At 54.9% G+C, this 18,327-nt stretch overlaps 1 protein-coding gene across 1 annotated transcript in view; it reads left to right on the forward strand.

The window, feature by feature from the left end:
* Positions 1-18,327, forward strand: part of TBC1D22A (TBC1 domain family member 22A) — a gene marked incomplete at its 5' end in the record, with an annotated part of 424,244 nt that overhangs the window by 283,417 nt on the left and 122,500 nt on the right. Inside the window, 1 exon segment of the mRNA NM_001133321.1 lies at positions 905-1,032. Coding sequence (NP_001126793.1) covers positions 905-1,032 — 128 coding nt within the window.

The following is an 18,327-nucleotide window of genomic DNA, read 5'->3' on the forward strand; positions in this document are numbered from 1 at the left end:
GCACCCGCGTTTTAAAAACCAAGGAACCGCTATCCGGCTCAATTAGGCAATAATTAGTAATGATTATTTGTTTTTATAAAGCAACACCCATTCTTCTAGGCCCTTTAGAGTAGGACTTCTTGGGCAGAATGTTGGAAAGAGGAGCATAGGCACCATGATCGCTGGGATTTTGCCTCCAGGAGTGACACCTCCAGGACTCAGCAGGGGGTGAGGCAGGGAGCACAGGGTCTGAGCTGAGGCTGAAAAGCTGCTGCCCACCGCAGCTTGATGAGAGGGGAGCGCATGTGGCTGGTGCAAGCATGTGCTTCTGGGAGTGATGCTTGGTAAAGCCTGGCTCTTTCCAGAGGCCCAGCTGTCTTTGGGGTATTCCCATCCTGGAATCGAGGGGTGTCCTCCACCTGGCCTGCAGGCCTTGCGTCCCACTTGCCCACTTAACAGTTGGGTCCAGGCATAGGTGGAGCATTTCCCTGGACAAGATTGGGCCCCTCCTGAGGAGCTGGCAAGCTCATCTCCTCTCTCTAAGCCCCTCCTGGGACACCAGACTGGGTCTGTGGAGCTTCTGTGGAGCGGGGAAAGAGCGCCTGTCTGTGGAGCCCCACGGTGTGGGTGTCGACTCAAGCCCCCCCATCTTCCTGGGTGTTAGGGCGTGAAGCACCCGAACGTGGCCATGATTATAATGATCAACCAGCGGCACCGCCATCTTTCGCTTTCCTGTAGGAAGGGAGAGCTGTAGTCTCTCGTTAGTAGAATTAGTTCTTTGCTCCTTAGGGGTTATTGCTTGGGATTCCCTGTTGGAGTGGGGTTCTGAGGTGGGCGCAGGGCCTTGGGGGCACAAGTGACCTGGCTGCCAGTGCCTCCAGAGGGCTCCCCTGACAGCCTTGGGGCCTGTGTTTGTTTTGTGCAGAGCAAGTGCACCGGCACCTGGACCAACACGAAGTGAGATACCTGCAGTTTGCCTTCCGCTGGATGAACAACCTGCTGATGAGGGAGGTGCCCCTGCGTTGCACCATCCGCCTGTGGGACACCTACCAGGTGAGCTCTCCTTCGTGCCTTCCACCATGGGGGTGCCAGGAGCCCAGGCCGTTTCCTGTCGCCTTCTACCCTGGGCCTGTGTGCTGCATTCGATTTTGCCTTCAAAGCGTTCTCTCCATTGAAATGAGGTCTTTAAAAAGTATACTCTTGGCTGGGCGTGGTGGCTCATGCCTGTAATCCTAGCACTTTGGGAGGCCGAGGTGGGTGGATTGCCTGAGCTCAGGAGTTCGAGACCAATCATGGGCAACATGGCGAAACCCCGGCTCTACTAAAAACACAAAAAATTAGCCAAGTGTGGTGGCACACACCTGTATTCTTAGCTACTCAGAGGCTGAGGCATGAGAATTGCTTGAACCTGGGAGGCGAAGGTTGCAGGGAGCCAAGCTTGCGCCACTGCACTGCAGCCTGAGTGGCAGAGTGAGACTCCATCTCAAAAAATAAATAAATAAAAATAAAAGAGTATACTCCTGGCATGCTTTTTATCTGAGGAGATGTAAAACTGGGAAAAGAACTTCAGGCCATTCTCTTTGTGGCTGAGTTTCGTTCTGCCTGCGTGGTGACAGCAGCCTTGAGCTTGCTGGGAAGTTACATTCTGAGCAGTGTGCTAGGAGGATGCGAGGGGTGCCGGTGACTCTGCTGTGAGTTTGAGCTACTTCTGCCAAAAAACTCATGCTCGGGACTCACACCTTGTCTATATTTTGAGTTACATATAATAAAGATTTTTTTAAAAATCACAGATTCAGTGTGGTATGAAATTTTCTACTCTTCACCAGTTCTGATGAAATTCAATTCTTCAGGAGGTTGAGTTTTCTGGAACAAGCCACCTCTGTTCCCTTCAGTGTCCCATCACTTATTCTAGCACCTTTTCATTTTGTTCGAGATGTTTGCTGAAGCGGAGGCGGTGCTGTGGGGGGTTTACGCGCCAGCCTTTCATCATCGGTTACAAATAGCAGGCACCATTATGTGGGATTAGGAATCAAATCTCTACAGAGTGCTAAAGAAAGAAGCGTATGGCTGGTTTTCATCCCAACACCTCAAGAGCCAGGCTTTCTACCACAGTGAGCACAGCCCTTCATGGGCTGCGTGTTTGGGATTTGCAGGGGGGCAGCTGCCCTTGGAGGTTGATGCTGGGGGACGGGCGTTTCTGGAAAGGGGAGCTCTAGGTGGGAGGCTTTTTATTTTTCTAAGGCCGCGTAGGTCCCAGGCACTGCGTTGGGTCCCAACATTGGTGCCTTGCTCCGTGGAGGTGGGGAAGGCTGGGCGTCCCAGAGCAGCTAGGGAGGGCCTGGGGGTCTTTCTGACCAGCTGTTCCCACAGGGCCTCAGGCTGCATGCATTCTTCCCACAGGACAGGATGCCTGCTGGGCCTCCGTGCTCTCCAGTCTCTCATTCTGAGCCTGTTTTCGTATGAGTCATCTAGAACGATGCCCCAAAGCTTTGTTCCTGACACCGGTTGCTGGTCGGTGTGCCCTTGGTGGGTGTGAGTGTTTCGTGGCTCTGAAGTCCTGTATTCTGACTTTGCTTTTCCTTTGCGCCGCTTGTCTGGTCTAATGATCTCACTACGGAAATTATCACCAGTCGGCAGACTGTCATTCATGTCCGCGACTTAGGTTTTGCTCTTCGAAGTGTTTGGCAGCTACAGAATTTCTGGCCAGCAGCGTTTGCTGGGACATAAAGCCTTACCTTGGGCTGTTTGGTTAAAGTAGCTGTCAGTCTAGTGCTATTGATCGGCTCTCTGTAATATGACAGGGAACAAAACTTAATATCCTGTAAATTGCGAATGCTCTCCATTTTTGTGATTGGTTAGGCTGTTTGAGACCCAGACCTCCCTCATTAAACACAGAGTTCCTTGTAATACTGTCCCCATTACGAATAAATTAGGTATTAAGTCAATCGCATTTTTGAGGAGCGAGAAAATGGATCGGCTTGCCCATGGTTCTGCACCACCTCCCTAAAACTCCTAATAGGTATTAAAGCTTTAAGCACAATTGGGGCATCTTTATTGAGTTAATTTTCTTGAAATTAAATTTTGTAACGAATTGACTCATTTGTACCTGGGACTCATTCTTGAACTGACAGTACCCTGGTTATAAACCTCTTCATATCTTAAGAATCGGGGGTATTTCTATTTTACAGGGCCAAGTAACCATGAAATTGTGTTGCATCTTCTGGCAATGAAAATAGTAATCATAGGAAAGCAATCGAGTGATTACTCTCCCCTAAATTGGGTGTTTATTAGCTGAGCCATTACAGGTTTTAGTTACTCTTTAACCCCTTACAAGGTGCTTAAAATCCTCTTGGGACACGTGTCAATAAAAGGTTGTTTATGAGCACCTGCACCGTCCCAGGCCCTGAACTAGACAGTGTATAAAAATGAATGAGGGGCATTGTCATGAGGGTGACGAAAGGCTTGGAAGAAGAGCCAATGATGCAGAGATAGCCCAGTTGGAAGAGAATGGCCCTGCTCCCCCAAGGGTCGCGTGCTCCCTCATGGATGTGTGCAGTGGCCGTGGGGAGGCCACAGGTGGGCGAGGCAGTCCCAGCTCCTGGAAGAACCCTAGCCCGTGAGAGCCAGTTTTGGGGTCCTCTGTAAAACATGAATGCCAGCTTTCCCTTTTGCCCCCATTTTTGGACAGCAGAAAAGACACACCCCGCCTTCTAAAACCAGACCCTACTCAGCAGATCTTGGTATCTCTGTTGCCTTCAGCAACTCAGTTGAGTAGGCTCCCCCAGGCAGCCGTGGCACTACTGGGGAGTGTGGTTCTGGGAAGGTGGAGCCGTGAGTCATTTGTGGAGAGATGGCAGCCCCCACCTCCCATCAGCAAGGAGAGTTGCAGGGGGCTCAGCATGTGGTTGTATTAGTCTGCTCTTGCACTGCTATAAAGAAACACCTGGCCGGGCGCGGTGGCTCAAGCCTGTAATCCTAGCACTCTGGGAGGCCGAGGTGGGTGGATCACAAGGTCAGGAGATCGAGACCATCCTGGCTAACGCAGTGAAACCCTGTCTCTACTAAAAATACAAAAAAATTAGCCGGGCGTGGTGGCGGGCGCCTGTAGTCCCAGCTTCTCGGGAGGCTGAGGCAGGAGAATGGGGCTGGGTCATTTGTAAAGAAAAAAGGTTTAATTGGCACATGGTTCCAAAGAGGCTGTACAGAAGGTATGGTGCTGGCATCTGCTCGGCTTCTGAGGAGGCCTCAGGAAACTTGCAGTCATAGCAGAAGGTGAAGAGGAAGCAGGCGTGTCTTCCATGGCTTGAGCAGGAGCAAGGCATGGGGGAGGTGCCACAGATTTTTTTTTTTTTTTTTTGAGACGGAGTCTTGCTCTGTTGCCCAGGCTGGAGTGCAGTGGCACGATCTCAGCTCACTGCAGGCTCCGCCTCCCGGGTTCACACCATTCTGCTGCCTCAGCCTCCCCAGTAGCTGGGACTACAGGTGCCTGCCACCACGCCTGGCTGACTTTTTTGTATTGTTAGTGGAGATGAGGTTTCACCGTGTTAGCCAGGATGGTCTCGATCTCCTGACCTCATGATCTGCCCGCCTCGGCCTCCCAAAGTGCTGGGATTACAGGTGTGAGCCACCACGCCCGGCCAGTGCCATAGACTTTTAAACAACCTGATCTCAGGAGAACTCACTCACTAGCATGAGAACTGCGCGGAGAAGGGTGGTGGTAAACCACTCAGGAGAGTCTGACCGCCTGATCTCATCACCACCTCCAACATTGGGGATTATAATTCGACATGAGATTTGGTGGGGACACAGATCCAAACCCTGTGTCAGCAGTCGTCATCGATGGCTGAGAGCAAGTGCGTGGGGGTAAATTCAGCCAGGATGAGGGGTCGTCGAGCAAGTGGGGTCAGAGGGCATCGGTAAGTCTGAGAAGTATGGCTCTGATGGGGAGAGGGAAGCTCGGATGGGGGGTGGGTGGAACCTGGGGAGGGTGATCCCACAGTGGGCGATCCCTGGGTGCGTGAGGCTGCTGGGAAGGTGAGGATGCAGGGCGGCGGCTGACTTGATGGGGGGCCCTGTGCGAGGTTACCCCGTGCGGGACGTGACTCAGCAGCAGAGGAGCAGCTGAGGTAGGCCGTGGAATGAAAAAGAACAACAGGTTCTGACAGGACATGCAAAGCCAGGTTCTTTTCTCTAAAGCTCAGTGACTTCTTCCTCTTGGGGAACATTCAGGGCTCTGAGTACGGTGAGTGAGCAGCCGCGAAGCCGGCCTCCTGGGCCTGGGGGTTTCCGTTTCCAGTTTGGTGAAGGCCACCTCTCGTTTGAGATCCTCAGCTGCCTTCGGTGCCGCGGGTACACCTGAAACGGTTACTTATGCTGCTTTAGCATGGCTCCTCACACACATCCTGTGCAGGTGGCGGGGGACTCCCTGGTAAACGGGTGAACATCTCCACACTTTACGTTTCCTATCCCCTAGTGATTTGACGCTTTTTTTCTAAGAAAGGGGAACATTTATTTTTGCCAGGTGAGTATTGCAAGATGACTTCATTTGCTTAAGGCCTTTATTAAATTCCTTCCTAGTGATATCCAAAAGGCCGCTTGAATTTTAATCATTGCATTTCTACCACCCATATCCCAAAGCGTATCTTTAATCATCACTGCCCACGCTCCTCACGCAGGGCTGGCTGTAAACTGCTGGGGATGAAAGATGGTGCTTGTCTCCCTGGGCTTCGGATCTGGTCATTCCTCTACCATTGGCCTCCTCTCCTGAGGGTCGGAGCCGCTTCACACTGCACTCAGGGTGGACTCCTGCTGAGGGCGCGTCCTCCCACTTCACGCCCAAGGGCAGGTGCTGCAGAGGGACTGGAGTGTGAGAATCTGTGGCCAGGACACTTCTATACATGGAGGCTCCGAATTGCCTACTGGTCACCAAACAGATCTGGGTCAACCTTTAAGGAAAAGGTTTATTTGAGTATTTCACGGAAGCCCTGGTGGGTCCATGTTCTCTGCGGCATCCTGGGCTCGGATGGAGGGTGTTTCTGCCCTAGTTCTGTGCTTACCTGTGCATCCTTGGGCAAGCTGAGTTTCCGATCCTCGCCTCGAGGGGCTGCTGCTAGGACTGAGGAAGGTTTTTCGAGTGAGGATTGGCAGACGTTTTCTGTAAAGGGCTAGATAGTAAATATTTTCAGGCTTGTGGGCCATATGGACTTTTTCACAACTTCTCTGCTGTTGTAGCACAGAAGCAGCCACAGATGTGGACAGCAGGCATGGCCGTGTCCCCATGAGACTTGCCTACCGAGGCACCAGCGAGCCGTGGTTTGCTCGCCTGCCCTAACCTATAGCAAGTGCCTGGCCCTGCACCAAGCACAGAGCAGGCATCAGGCAAGATTGTCTCCCCACAGCCCTTATCACTGGTGTTTTGTCCACTGTGGTGCTGTTCACATTCTGGGCTTTATTGCCAGGCAGTCATTGTTCTCCAGGTTTTATAGAAGATGAAACTGGGAGTCTAGGAGCATAAGCACCTTGCCCAGGGCCACTTCCCTTTCATACTGTGTCTCAGTGGCTTGTATTTCTGCCCCCCATGAGGCACTTTGGGCTCCGGGGCCCTGCTGAGGCACCATGGGAATGGGGTTCCAGTCTCTCAGTTACCAGGCTGTGCATGGCTGGAGCAGAGGCCAGGAGCCAGGGCTGCCACTGCCAGTCCACATCTCTGTCCTGGCCAGAGCCCCCATCAGTGCACTGTGGCAGTGGGGGTGCCATGGCTTCTGGTCTGTGGAATTGGTACCTTGCCAGCCTGTATGAGAGAGAGAGAGGAAGAGAGCGGAGAGAGAGAGAGAATATGAATGAATGAGAATGAAGATGATGCGGGGACATTGGGACTCAGTGTCGTAGCCTTCTGATTTCCATGCGAGAGGAGCTATCTGATTGTGTTCCTCCTGTGCCCTGTGGGTCTGGAAGTTTGGCAGTGCCACTTCTGAGATACAGCCCCACATTCCAGGACACCAGTCGTGCCAGTCAGGGGCATGGGGCAGAGGTCAGGGCCAGAGCCTCCAGGCGTGTTGAATGCCAACTGCCTGATGGGACCCCCATCTGTCCACTGCTGAGAGGGGCCACACAGACACCTGCAGGCCTTGAGGCACATCTCCCAGAGGTAGCTTTGATCAAGAAGCAGCCTGTTCTGCTGCTGCTGGTGCATCGTCATGGCACCTGATCCTTGTTCAGTATCTTAGGTGAAATGTCTTCATTTTATCTTCTTCAGCATGGCCAGTGCAAGCCTCGCCATCCCTGGGGAGGGTGCGTCAGAAGGTCGCTGGAGGTGGGGCCTGCACTTCGCAGATGTCCCCGATATCTCTCAGGACAGAGCTTGATCCTGGGCACCTTGGGCCCCAAATCACTCAGACCATGTGCAGTTATCAGTGCCTGCTCCGGGTCGGGACCTGTTCTCAGCACTCAGGCACAGCAACAGGAAAGCTGGGCCTGCTGTCGAGGGCTCTTTTCCCAGAGAGGGATCCTGACAGCAAACCAGCAGCATCTCTCAGGCACCTGTCAGGTGATGAGGCCACAGCAAAGCAGCAGCATCTCTCAGGCACCTGTCAGGTGATGAGGCCACGTGCTGGGGGGCCACGAGAGCCGGCCCCCAGGCAGGGTGGCCGTGGCAGGGGGTCCTGAATTGAGATCTGTGCTGCATGATGGGGCCCCAGGTTCTAGTAGGAGGATTCTGGCCTCGAGTGCCTGGGCCAGGACAGAGCAGGCGAAGGGTGTGGGGAGCAGCAGGTGGGCCAGGGCCAGGATGCGGCAGCCCCCGGGCTTGCTGGAGAGGCTCAGCACACCTGCAGTGCTCCAGGTGAGAGACAGCGCGGTCAGGAAAAGCTGTTGTGGGGATTGAGCGAGTGAGGGCCCTATCTAAGGCAGCAGCCCCTGCCACCTGCAATTTCGCAGCCCAGCCGGTGGCCAGCAGTCAGCAAGAATGCGATACAGGTGCCCAGGTGTGCTGATGACGTAGGGAAGATGAGGTGTGTTCGTCTTCCCAGGGGAGGAGGAGGCTTCCTGGGGAGACATGTGAGCAGGGTCTGGGGGCTGAGTTGCAACTGAACAGAAGGAGGGTGGAAGGGTGCAAAGAGGGTCCCTCCATAAGGCACAGAGCAGGTGTCCAGGAAATGAGAGAGAGGTGGGTTGCACCAAGGAAGAGCATTCCAAGGCTCTGAGGGCAGGGGGGCGCGGCGTGCTGTATGTGAGGTGCAGTTGAGTGTGGATGCCAGGGCAGGTCCGAGGCTGCCAGACTCAGGTGGGGCCATGTGGGAGGCTCTGTGTGCCTTGCTCAGACGTTGCATTTTATCTGGGGCAGGTGCTGGGGAGGAGCCTGTCTGAGCAGGGCAGGGCTCCACCTTTTACCATCGGTTCTCATAGCAGCCCAGGCAGCTGGGCACTGGGGTGGAAGGGCATCGCTGAGGCCGTGCTGCCTGGCATTTGGCCCACCCACATTCCATCAGGGCAGAGTAGGGGGCCGATTGCTGTGTGTGTCTCAGGCCCTGCCCTTCCCTCTGCACCCTTGTGCTCTGTGCCTCTGTCCGGTGCCGTGCTATGCTGAGAGCCTCCCTCTGGCCCTGTTGCTAGGGATTTATGCTGGGTGCAAACGATTCACTGGCTGGCCACTCACTTCCTCCACCATCTGGGCGTCCTCAGCCCTGCGTTTCCCCAGGACTCCTTTGGACCTGCTGTCCTGGCTCCTTTGAAAGGCTGCCTCGGGTCTCCACTTGCCCTTGCCAAGCCTGGGTGAGGGTGGACAGCGTGCTCCGAGTACCGCACCTGCTGGGTCCTCTGCCTCGTGTGCCAGGCAACAGCCCTTGGGGCTCTCCTGAATGTCCCAGGTGCCACAGCATGGATTCTGTGGGTCAGGTGCAGTGAAACGGATGATCGGGTTAACCTAATGAAGCTGAAGATGCTGGTCTCCGTACATCGTACTTTCTCATGAGCCCATTAAGATTTGAGGTCTTAAGCTTTCCGTGTCTGTCCGCCCACAGGAAGTAGGCATATAGATCACTGTCAGCTGGGGAGGGATTTCGAAATGAGACTATTCAGCAGGACGTGGCTCGCTGCTGCTACTTTGCAGGGAGGAGCTGGAAGAGGGGTGTATCTATTCCTTCAGAGCGGCAGTGAAGTCAGTGTCCTGGGGATTTAGAGCTGTATTTAAAGACCTGTCTGGAAAGTCCTTAGCGACTTTAAGCTTGCTTTCTTCATGTGTCAATTACATTGCTTTTTATTGGGGCTTGAGAACTCTGCAGGAGACGGTTTCTTCCCCCTGCAGGCCCGGCATGCTCCAGCACCTTTGGACAGGCGTGTGAAGGCCCTGAGGTCTGGTCTGGGCGCCTCCAGGAAAGAATGACTCTCCAGGTGGGCGCTTGGGACCCCTGTCAGCCTCCACGGCCCTTCACATGGGGCAGTCTCTCCTCTTTGTGGACAAAATGCAGAGTTGTGCTTGGAGCAAGACAAGTGATTTGTATAATGTTTTGGGCCCTGACTTGTACATTTATGATAGATAAGATCTTTGTTCTTTCTGAAAAGTTACGTGATGAGGATTGTGAACCGTGGCTGCGTGGCACCTGGCTGCACATGCGGCTCTGTGTTCACTGTCCCTTGGACTCTGCAGGAAAGCGTGATGCAGAGCCACGGTCACGGCTGCGCTCCTCCGCAGTTTGGAAGTCCCATTAATGCGACTTCTCTCTGAGAAGTCAACCTGGGCCTCCTCACTCTGCAGACGTCCAGCTCCCTCCCGGAAGCGGTCATGCAGAGGTGTCAGGCGGCACCGTTGTAATCGATAGTGGGTGACCAGTCTGAATAAATTTCCTTGTACTTGCTCCAAAGCAGACAAGAGTCCTTAGCCAGCTCCAGAGTTTGAATTGAATGGTAATGACATTTCTTAAGGAGAGATTAGAGAGTTCTTTTTTAATAGTGAAAACATGCAGCAAAACGGGCTCTGTTGTTAGCGGGTTAGCGTTTCGATGACTCTCTTCTCCCATTGTGTTCATTTCTTGCTCACCAGTCCCTTACTGAGGCCCTACTGTGTGCTAGGCCTTGAACCAGAACAGTCAATAAAAAAGAAACTGCCCACCCTATGGGGGACCTGCTGTGATCTCCAGCCACAGCAACCTGTGAGCGGACCAGTTACTGCTGTTCACCCAGGAAGCTGCTGCTCTGCGGATTGGTGCGGGGCTTGGTTTTGGTCCCAGAGTCCATGCTCCTTCTGGTGGCTGCAGCCTTGTCTCCACGTCCTCCCCACACCCGGCACTGCACCCCCACAGCACCCCCAGCATCTGATTTTCGGAGGCGAGTGAAGAAAGCAGCAGGTCTTAGTGGGGATGGCCCTGGGTAGAGGTGGAGATGAGAAGACCCGGGCAAAGGAGGTTCCCGGCTGTGGGCCCTGGTGATGGGGAGACAGGTCCAGGGTCCCTCATATGGACTCGCTGATGCTCCCTGGGCCTCTGGATGATGTGAGGTGTGGTCTACCTGTGGGTTTCTGTGTGTGTGAGTACACAAGGCCTTGCCCCCCAAGGAGGGTGTCCAAGTCCAAGTACCTTACAGGATGCTGGGAGGGCCCCCAAGTGTGACAGCGGACTGTTTCTGACAGGTCACGGCTCAGTAGCGGAGTGATCCCTGCACCCCACTATGCAGGCTTCCCTCTGAGATGTGCTGCTTTGCCCTCGTGGGGGCATCTGTAGGTCCTGCCGCTTCCCTAGAGGAGAGCCATAGGCCTGTGGGTCCCTGGCAGTCTAGGAATGCTTTGGACCCCAGAGTCCCTGTACCTCCCTTAGTGACTGGTCGGGATTTGTGCTGGGGGAGCGCCCAGGGACACCTGTTGAGTGAGGGTGTGGTAGAGGCCAGCTGGGGAGGATTGCTCGCACCTGGCCTTGTGAAGGTGTGGCTACGGGAGAGAAGCCAGGGACACAGTGCCACTCACATTTGAGAGCTGGGCCCTGGCATGGGCATTGGACTTGGTCTTTGTGGGACTGGGATCTGTAGGTAGAAAGAATAGGGCTGAACACGAAACACACCTTTCTGCCAGAGCTGCTGCTGTGATGGCGCGTGGGCCCCCTGAAGCAGTGCCTCCTCCCTGCACTTGTCCAGATTTTAACTGAAGAGGAGCCAGAGAGCCGTTGATGTCTGAGTTGATCATCTCCAGGGGCCCCTCTATCCCAGAGCCCTGGTTCCCCCCAGATCCCAGACCAAGGCTGCGGGAACAGCAGTATGCCGGGTGCAGGGCCTGTGCAGGCAGCCTGGGGGCTTGTTCCCCAGGAATGTAAGAAAGGCTGGTGGGGCTACCCCACTCCAGGCCACAAAGAGTGTACTTTCTGTGGGGCATTTTTGCTAAGCTTTGAGATGATGTATTCATTAATATTTTATCTGCAGTGTGACCTTAAGCAACTTGTCTAACTGCTTTAGGCCTCTTGTGGGACGAAGCCCCAGAGGAGGGCTTGGTTTCGTTTGCTGTGAGGATTTGTGTTTCTCCTGATCTTAGCTTGTTCTTAGTGTGAGGGTGTGGCGGAGGAGGGCTCGGGGACCTTCCCTGCCTGCATGGAGCAATTCTGTGATATACCAAGGCCAGCCCTACCCTCTCGCTAGAAATGCATGGCCTGGGAAGATTTCTGACAAGATTAGAAAGAAAGGAATACACAAAGCCTATTAATGAAGGCTGCATATTAAATACGAATCATGCATTTTTCGGAAAATTATTGAATTGTATCTTTGTGGCCGGTGATTGAAATCACAGTCCTAAAGAGTTGAGTAGATCACCTGCGCAGGGCAGAGTGCTGGGCACTGAAGCAGAGGGACACAGAGGAGAAGTTCTTGCCTTCAAGGCACCAAACCTTCAGCACAGCTGGTTGTTGGGAATAGATGGACACAGCCCCGAGCCGCGCAGCGAAGGAGATGGCCCAGAAAGGAGCAGTCCTGGGGCTGTTGGGAAGCACTGGCTGCCCCAACCCCGGGCAAGCGGCTGGGGCCTACTGCCCCAGGTTGGAGCCACCAGTGATGGTGACCAAGAGGTCAGGCCTGCAGTTTGATGGGACTTTGAGAATGAACACTCAGTTGACCTCATCCTTGATGGTGGAAGAAGCTTGCCCCATCCTGTGTGCAGGATTCAGAACTGGGGTCTTTCAGAGCCTGTCGGGTGCCCTGGCGAGGCCTTGAGGCTGTGCGTTCTGCAGGCTCCTGCCATCTACCCGTACTCCTTGCCTTTGCTCGAACTGTGCCCTGTTTTCTGCTGCAGACTCTGCTCCCATCTCTTTGTAGAGTTGCCCACAGGACTTCTTCAAAGTGCAGAGTTTACCCCAGCCTGGAAGCTAAGGGCAGCCTCTCATTCTTTCCCAAGACCATGTGGCTGGGTGTCCTCTTTGCCAAGTTGGTGTTCCTTAAATGAAAGGAACAAGAAAAGAGCCAGAACAGGATCCCAATGGAGGCCGCGGTGCCTTCCAGTCTGCCCTGGGCTGCCCCAGCTCTGCTGCTGTTGCTACATTTGCGGTTCCTGGGACTCAGCTCTCTGGGTGTAGTTGAGAGAGGAGCCCCAGGCTGGGCCCTGCTGCTGAGAGGTGTGTGTGGACCCATCTTATTTGTGAGGTGTGGTTTCAGGGTTTCATAGTGCGGTAAGGCTCCCCTCAGAGCACCCCCTTAGCACTTACCGGGTCAGCCCAAGCCCAGGGTCACCCACGGTTGCTGTCAGGTAGGGAAAGGGTGGCATCCAGCCTGAGGTCGGGAGGTGGAGGACGCGTCACCTTCCAGGACAGGGTGGTCAGGCCCCAGCACATCCAGTTTCTACAACACTTGCCGAGACGGTGCTCAGGAGTCTCTGGTCAGGGTTCCTGGTTACAGAGGCCTCCTTGGCAGGCAGAGGACAAGGAGTAAAGGGTGAAGGGCACAGCAGCCTTGCCTTCCAGATGTTCACAGTGGCTGTCACTGGGCCTGAGGAGTAGGGGGAAGACAGCGCCATGGGAAGCACTTACAGCTCCCTGAGGCCAGGCCTCTCCCGCCAGCTCCTGTCCCTCTCTCCCTTCCTCTGCCGTCCCCTGCGCAGGCCCCTCCTGCATTGCTTCTCCTAGTGAATGGAGCTTGCTGAGTTCCTGTGCAGGGTGGGATGGGAACAGGCTGACTTACTGTTGCCCAGCTCTGGGGGGAGGTAGGGCACCTGCCGTGCTGTAATCAGGAGCAATGTGGGGGTGAGGGGCCCTGCACGGGACCCTTTGGACATCGCAGCCCCCACGCAGGGGCACACCTGACTGCCCACATGCCCCCTGGATTTATAGGTTCTTCTTTTAAGGTCTGGTGTAGCCTGGTAATGACCTTCATTTTTATGTGTTCTGGAAGAAATCCAAAAAGGAAACGTTAACCTAAGAATTGTTTTCAGGAGCTTAGCCCTGTGTGTCCCCAGCATGGAGAGTATTCTCCAGGTTTCCAGTCCAATTTTCTGTGACCTTTCGTTAATGGCCGAGAAGAGGAGGCCGGCGCTCCACCTGGGTCCCCAGTGTGACACTCACAGCTCTGCCAGGCACACGTTGTGCTATTCCTTTCCAGGCCCTACATGACCAGGCTTGTGATATTCGGACGATGTCCTGGGCCAACCTTCGGCTTTGCGCCACTGTTCCAGTATTGACATTTCCCGATATTAACCTCCCAGCTCCTGGGCGAACCTCTTGGTACTTAATTGTTGAGCATGGGGAAGTGTGGGAAAGAAGAGCAGGCGCGGGCGCTGGGTTCACGTCCGCATCAAGGTCCCCCTGGGCAGTGGGACCTTGCGCAGATGGCGCTGCTCTGAGTAAACCTGCAGGTGCAATGCGCTTCTCAGTGGGCCTCCTTCACTGTCTGTTTTCTAAAGTGTTAATTTTTAAAGTTTCATCATGAGAGTACATGTATATTGTTGAAACTTTACAGAGATTAAAGAAGGAAAACCCTCCCCTTTGAATATATCCAACCCAACATAAATGGCCCCCAGTGGAGCAGGTGTTAGTGTCTCTTTTCCATCCTTTTCTACGAGTTTTTTGTAAAACATAACACAAATCAAATAGTACATAAATTTCTCTCTGCCTCTGTCACACTGCCCAGTCATAACGCTTTCTGTGTTAGTCTGGAGTTTTTGTAGCTAATGTTTGCATACTATTCTGGCCTGTAGATGGATTATAGTCTACTTAAATGTGGGTGATTTTTCAGTGTATTTATGACTGAGAGATGATATATTTGTGCTTAAAGCTTTTTCTGTATTTAGAAATAGTCCCATATGAGAGGTGTTCAGGAGAGGGGCTGCAGGGTAAACGGGTACCCCCGTGTTTGAGGAACTTGATGCACACAGCCAAGTGACCCTGGGGCCCACTGAGTTGGTTTGCTCTGCAGTCAGCAATTTTGTGAGAGGGGGCATTTCTTTTTTTGAGAGAAGTCTTGCCCTTGTTCCCCAGGCTTGAGTGTGATGGCTCGATCTTGGCTCACTGCAACCTCTGCCTCCTGGGTTCAAACGATTCTTCTGCCTCTGCCTCCCAAGTAGCTGGAATTATGGCGCCTGCCACCACGCCCGGCTAATTTTTGTATTTTTTGGTAGAGATGGGGGTTTCACCATGTTGGCCAGGCTGGTCTCGAACTCCTGACCTAAAGTGATCTGCCCGCCTCGGCCACCCAAAGTGCTGGGATTATAGGCATGAGCCACCGCGCTCGGCCGAGTGGGGGCATTTCTTTACCCTCACCATCACTGGGCATTTTCATTAACCTCATTCTTCCTCATTTGGGTAAGCAGTAGGCAGAAACACCCTGATTCTAGTTTTATTTCCATGGCTGCTATTTAATTTCAAAAGTGTTCCATGTTTTTAGCCGCTGGCTGTGCTCTGTTTTTTAGGTAACCTTTTACTTCATCCATGGTGTCTTGGTAGGACATTTTAAGCTTGAGAGCATCCGTTCAGAGTGTTCACTGCAGCCAGCATTTGCTTGGGACCACGCGTGAGGCGTCTCCAGGCGCCCCTTGGGCCCCGACTCTAGGAGCTTGCCTTCTGCACAAAGTACAAGGTGGCCACAGGAGACAGCTACTAAGGGTAGCCAGAGATGGGCGGGGCCCGGAGTCAGACTGCAAGCCATGGGGGTGTTCACGAAGGGCCTCGTGAGGGCAGAACCTTGGGGTGGGTGGGATGAGGGTGAAGTGCACAGTGGTGGAGGTGGGGGGTGGTGAGGACAGCCTGGGAGGAGCCTGTGGTCTGTCTGCCGTGCCCTGGACAGGTGGACTAGGTTCCACTCTGACCCTGGGTGGCAGCTCCTGCTCACAGTGTCTCTGGATGAGGAGGGCGGCCACACCAATGTGGTGGAGGGAGTAGGGGGCGGCGGGGGCAGTGGGGGCAGCCGCGGGGACCTTTGCAGCCGCCTGGGGATAGCAGCACTCCCTTTGCTAAGGAGACCCTGCCTGGGCAGTGGCTCTGGGGCTTCCCCAGGGGGCTTCCGTGGGTTCTGCCCTGTGGCCTGGCAGGTCGAGTGGGAGGCTGGGTCAGTGCAGGGACCTCTCCTCCCTCGGGGCTGTAGATTGCAGCAAAGGAGCTGAGGGAGTGGGAGCAGGGAGGCTGGGTCAGTGCAGGGACCTCTCCTCCCTTGGGGCTGTAGATTGCAGCAAAGGAGCTGAGGGAGTGGGAGCAGGGAGGCTGGGTCAGTACAGGGACCTCTCCTCCCTCGGGGCTGTAGATTGCAGCAAAGGAGCTGAGGGAGTGGGAGCAGGGAGGAGTTCCCACCTCAGCTTCAGCAGAACATTCCAGTAATGTTGTCTCTAAATACATAAACCCTGCAGTTTCCAGACTAGAGCAAATTTCCCTATGATTGTATTTATCAGAGAAGGTACCTGGTTATAGATAATTAGCTACAATTTAATTTTAAATCTTTGTAAGTTTTTTTATACTCTCAAATGTACACATTGGGAAAATGCTGTCTTTCCATCCTTAAAGAACAGTCTAGTTCCGGAATTACCGTCTTCAGCCGTGCGCTCTGGCTCCTCCCGGACTTGCTTCGATGCCGACCCTCGGTGCAGCAGGGGTGGCCTAGGGAGCCGGGAGCTAGAACATTCTTTGATCTCAAAACGCCCTTCTGGTGGAGGCCCTGGTGATTGTCCTGGAGGGCTGGGCCAGGCGTGCTTTTCAGGTCCCCTCAAGGGGCCGGGCCCCTGCCAGGCTGTGGAGCTCTGTTGGAGGAGACCCTCTGTGGCAGGAGCAGGTGGGCCAACCTGGGGTAGTGAGCCCTGGCCGCTTGCCCGGGGTGGGGGCAGCCGGCACCTCCCTACAGCCCCAGGACTGCTCCTCACCAGCTCCTCTCCCTCCTCCTTTACTTCCTCTCGCGCTCCTCTGCTCCCGCTGTGTTCTGTCATGAGTGGAGAAGACTCCTTCTCTGCTTTGTATTCAGGGATTAAGTTTGTTTCAGCGGTGCTCTCCTGGCCACCTGCTGTTCCAGAATCTTGCCCTGAAAGGCTGTCGCTGTGCGGAGGTGAACAGAAGCAGAGCGCATTGCCACTAGCACATCTCACAGTGTTTGCTTTCTCGGCCTCTGGGGAATCTGTGGGTGTGGACAGAAAGCACAGAGCGGGCGGGATGCCTCCTCCTCGGCAGTAAGGCAGGGTAGGGCAGGCTCTCACTGGGCCTCCTGCCCCCCAGCAAGGTGTCTGCAGGTCCTCTGTCACTCTGAACATGGGTTCATTTGGAGAGCAGCAGACAGCGCAGGGAAGCCAGTTCTGGAGTTAGAGTGGGATGTTTTTATGAACAGGTATTTAGAGCAATTTGCCTTCATTTTGAATACTTGAGTCCATAAGGAAATACTGAATCATTCCATAGTCCAGAGGCCGGGCCAGCGCCCTCCTGATGAGGGTGCCTGTCGGCCGTGCGGCGTATGTGGCCTCCTGGTACCAGCCAGGGAGGCCCCCTGGGAGGGGCAGGTGCAGCAGGCGGGCCTGGGGATGCCTGGGAGGGACCCTTGAGGTGAGGAGGTAGGAGGCTGGGAAGAAAGATGGGCTTGATCCATTTAGAAGGAGACGGCCTGATGGATGGGCCCCCTGGGGAGCATTGTGTACAGAGAGAGGACCCTGAGACCCTCCCACAGTGGGGAGGGGACTCGCCTGGGGTCACGCAGCACGGTGTGCCCAGGCCATTGCCTGCCAGTGTTGCACCAAGCTTCTCTGGGGACGGCCCTGTGCTTGCGGCGGCCACATCACAACCCTCCTGCTCTGAGGGGCAGCGGCCGGAGGCTCTGCCTGTCCTGAGCAGGACTCCTGTCGGCCACACACAGCGCTGCGCAGGCTCTGCTGGGGCAGCCAGGACAGCAGGAGGACGGCTTCCCACAGTACCCTCTGGGCATCTTCCTGTCCTTCCAGGCCACTGCTCCCCAATCAGTGACACCAAACCTACCACGCGGTGGTGCCCGTCTGTGTTGGCACATCGCTGCCACATGGCTGGCCCTCTGTGGGACCCGGTGTCCCCCTGTTGATGGTCTCGGGGTCTTGGTCTAAACCTGGATGGCACACAGCTGTGACATGCTGGGCTGCTGGCTGGGCCTCCTCACACCCGCACACTGGCCTCCCTCTTCTTTGCCTGTGTGGTCATTGTCATGTCTCTGTCATTTGACTTGGGCACCTTCACTGTGAGTGTGTGAGTGAGTGAGTGCTGCCCCAAGCATCGGCCCACCACCAGCCCAGGGCCCCAAGCGTCGTGCCCACCACCAGCCCAGGGCCCCAAGCATCGTGCCCACCACCAGCCCAGGGCCTCACTGCTTCCTGCGTGTCCCCTCTGGCCTGGGGGGCGCCTCCGCCACTTTCTGCCTCCTCCTGTTCTGCTCTCTTCCTTGCCTGCCTGCAGGTGGGGTGGACGTGTCTTTGTTTCTCACCTCCGCAGTGGAGAAGGTGAGGAGTCGTCAGGGCCCCTCCTGAGAGGCAGAGCCTGGGGGCTTTGCTGTCCCATGGTAGGGCACCCCCTCCTCTGGAGGCCACAGTTACCTGCAGGACCAGCAAGCAGGGTGGCCTGTCCCAGGGCCGCCTCGTCAGGCGCACTCAGAGGCCTCAGGAGTGCTGCTCCCCAGCGCCCTCGAAGGAGATGGAGGGTGCTTCTCTCCCAGTTGGGGCAGCAGTTTGCCAGGCCTGTGAGGATCAGGAGAGCAGAAAGGCCAAGCCCTCAGAGACGCCAGCGAGGAGAGAGGCCTCTGTGCACAGCGGGAGATTGAGAGGTTGGTTTGAGGTAAACTTGTGACATATTGTCGGGCTCATCTTTGGCTGAGAAACATCATTAGTAATTTTGCTGAATCAGCTGACAACATAACATTTGCTGGCGTTGGCTGAGCCGTTCTGCACTCCAGACGCTGGTTTGGATT

Source organism: Pongo abelii, chromosome 23 (genome assembly GCF_028885655.2).
Source record: "Pongo abelii isolate AG06213 chromosome 23, NHGRI_mPonAbe1-v2.0_pri, whole genome shotgun sequence".
NCBI lineage: Eukaryota > Metazoa > Chordata > Mammalia > Primates > Hominidae > Pongo > Pongo abelii.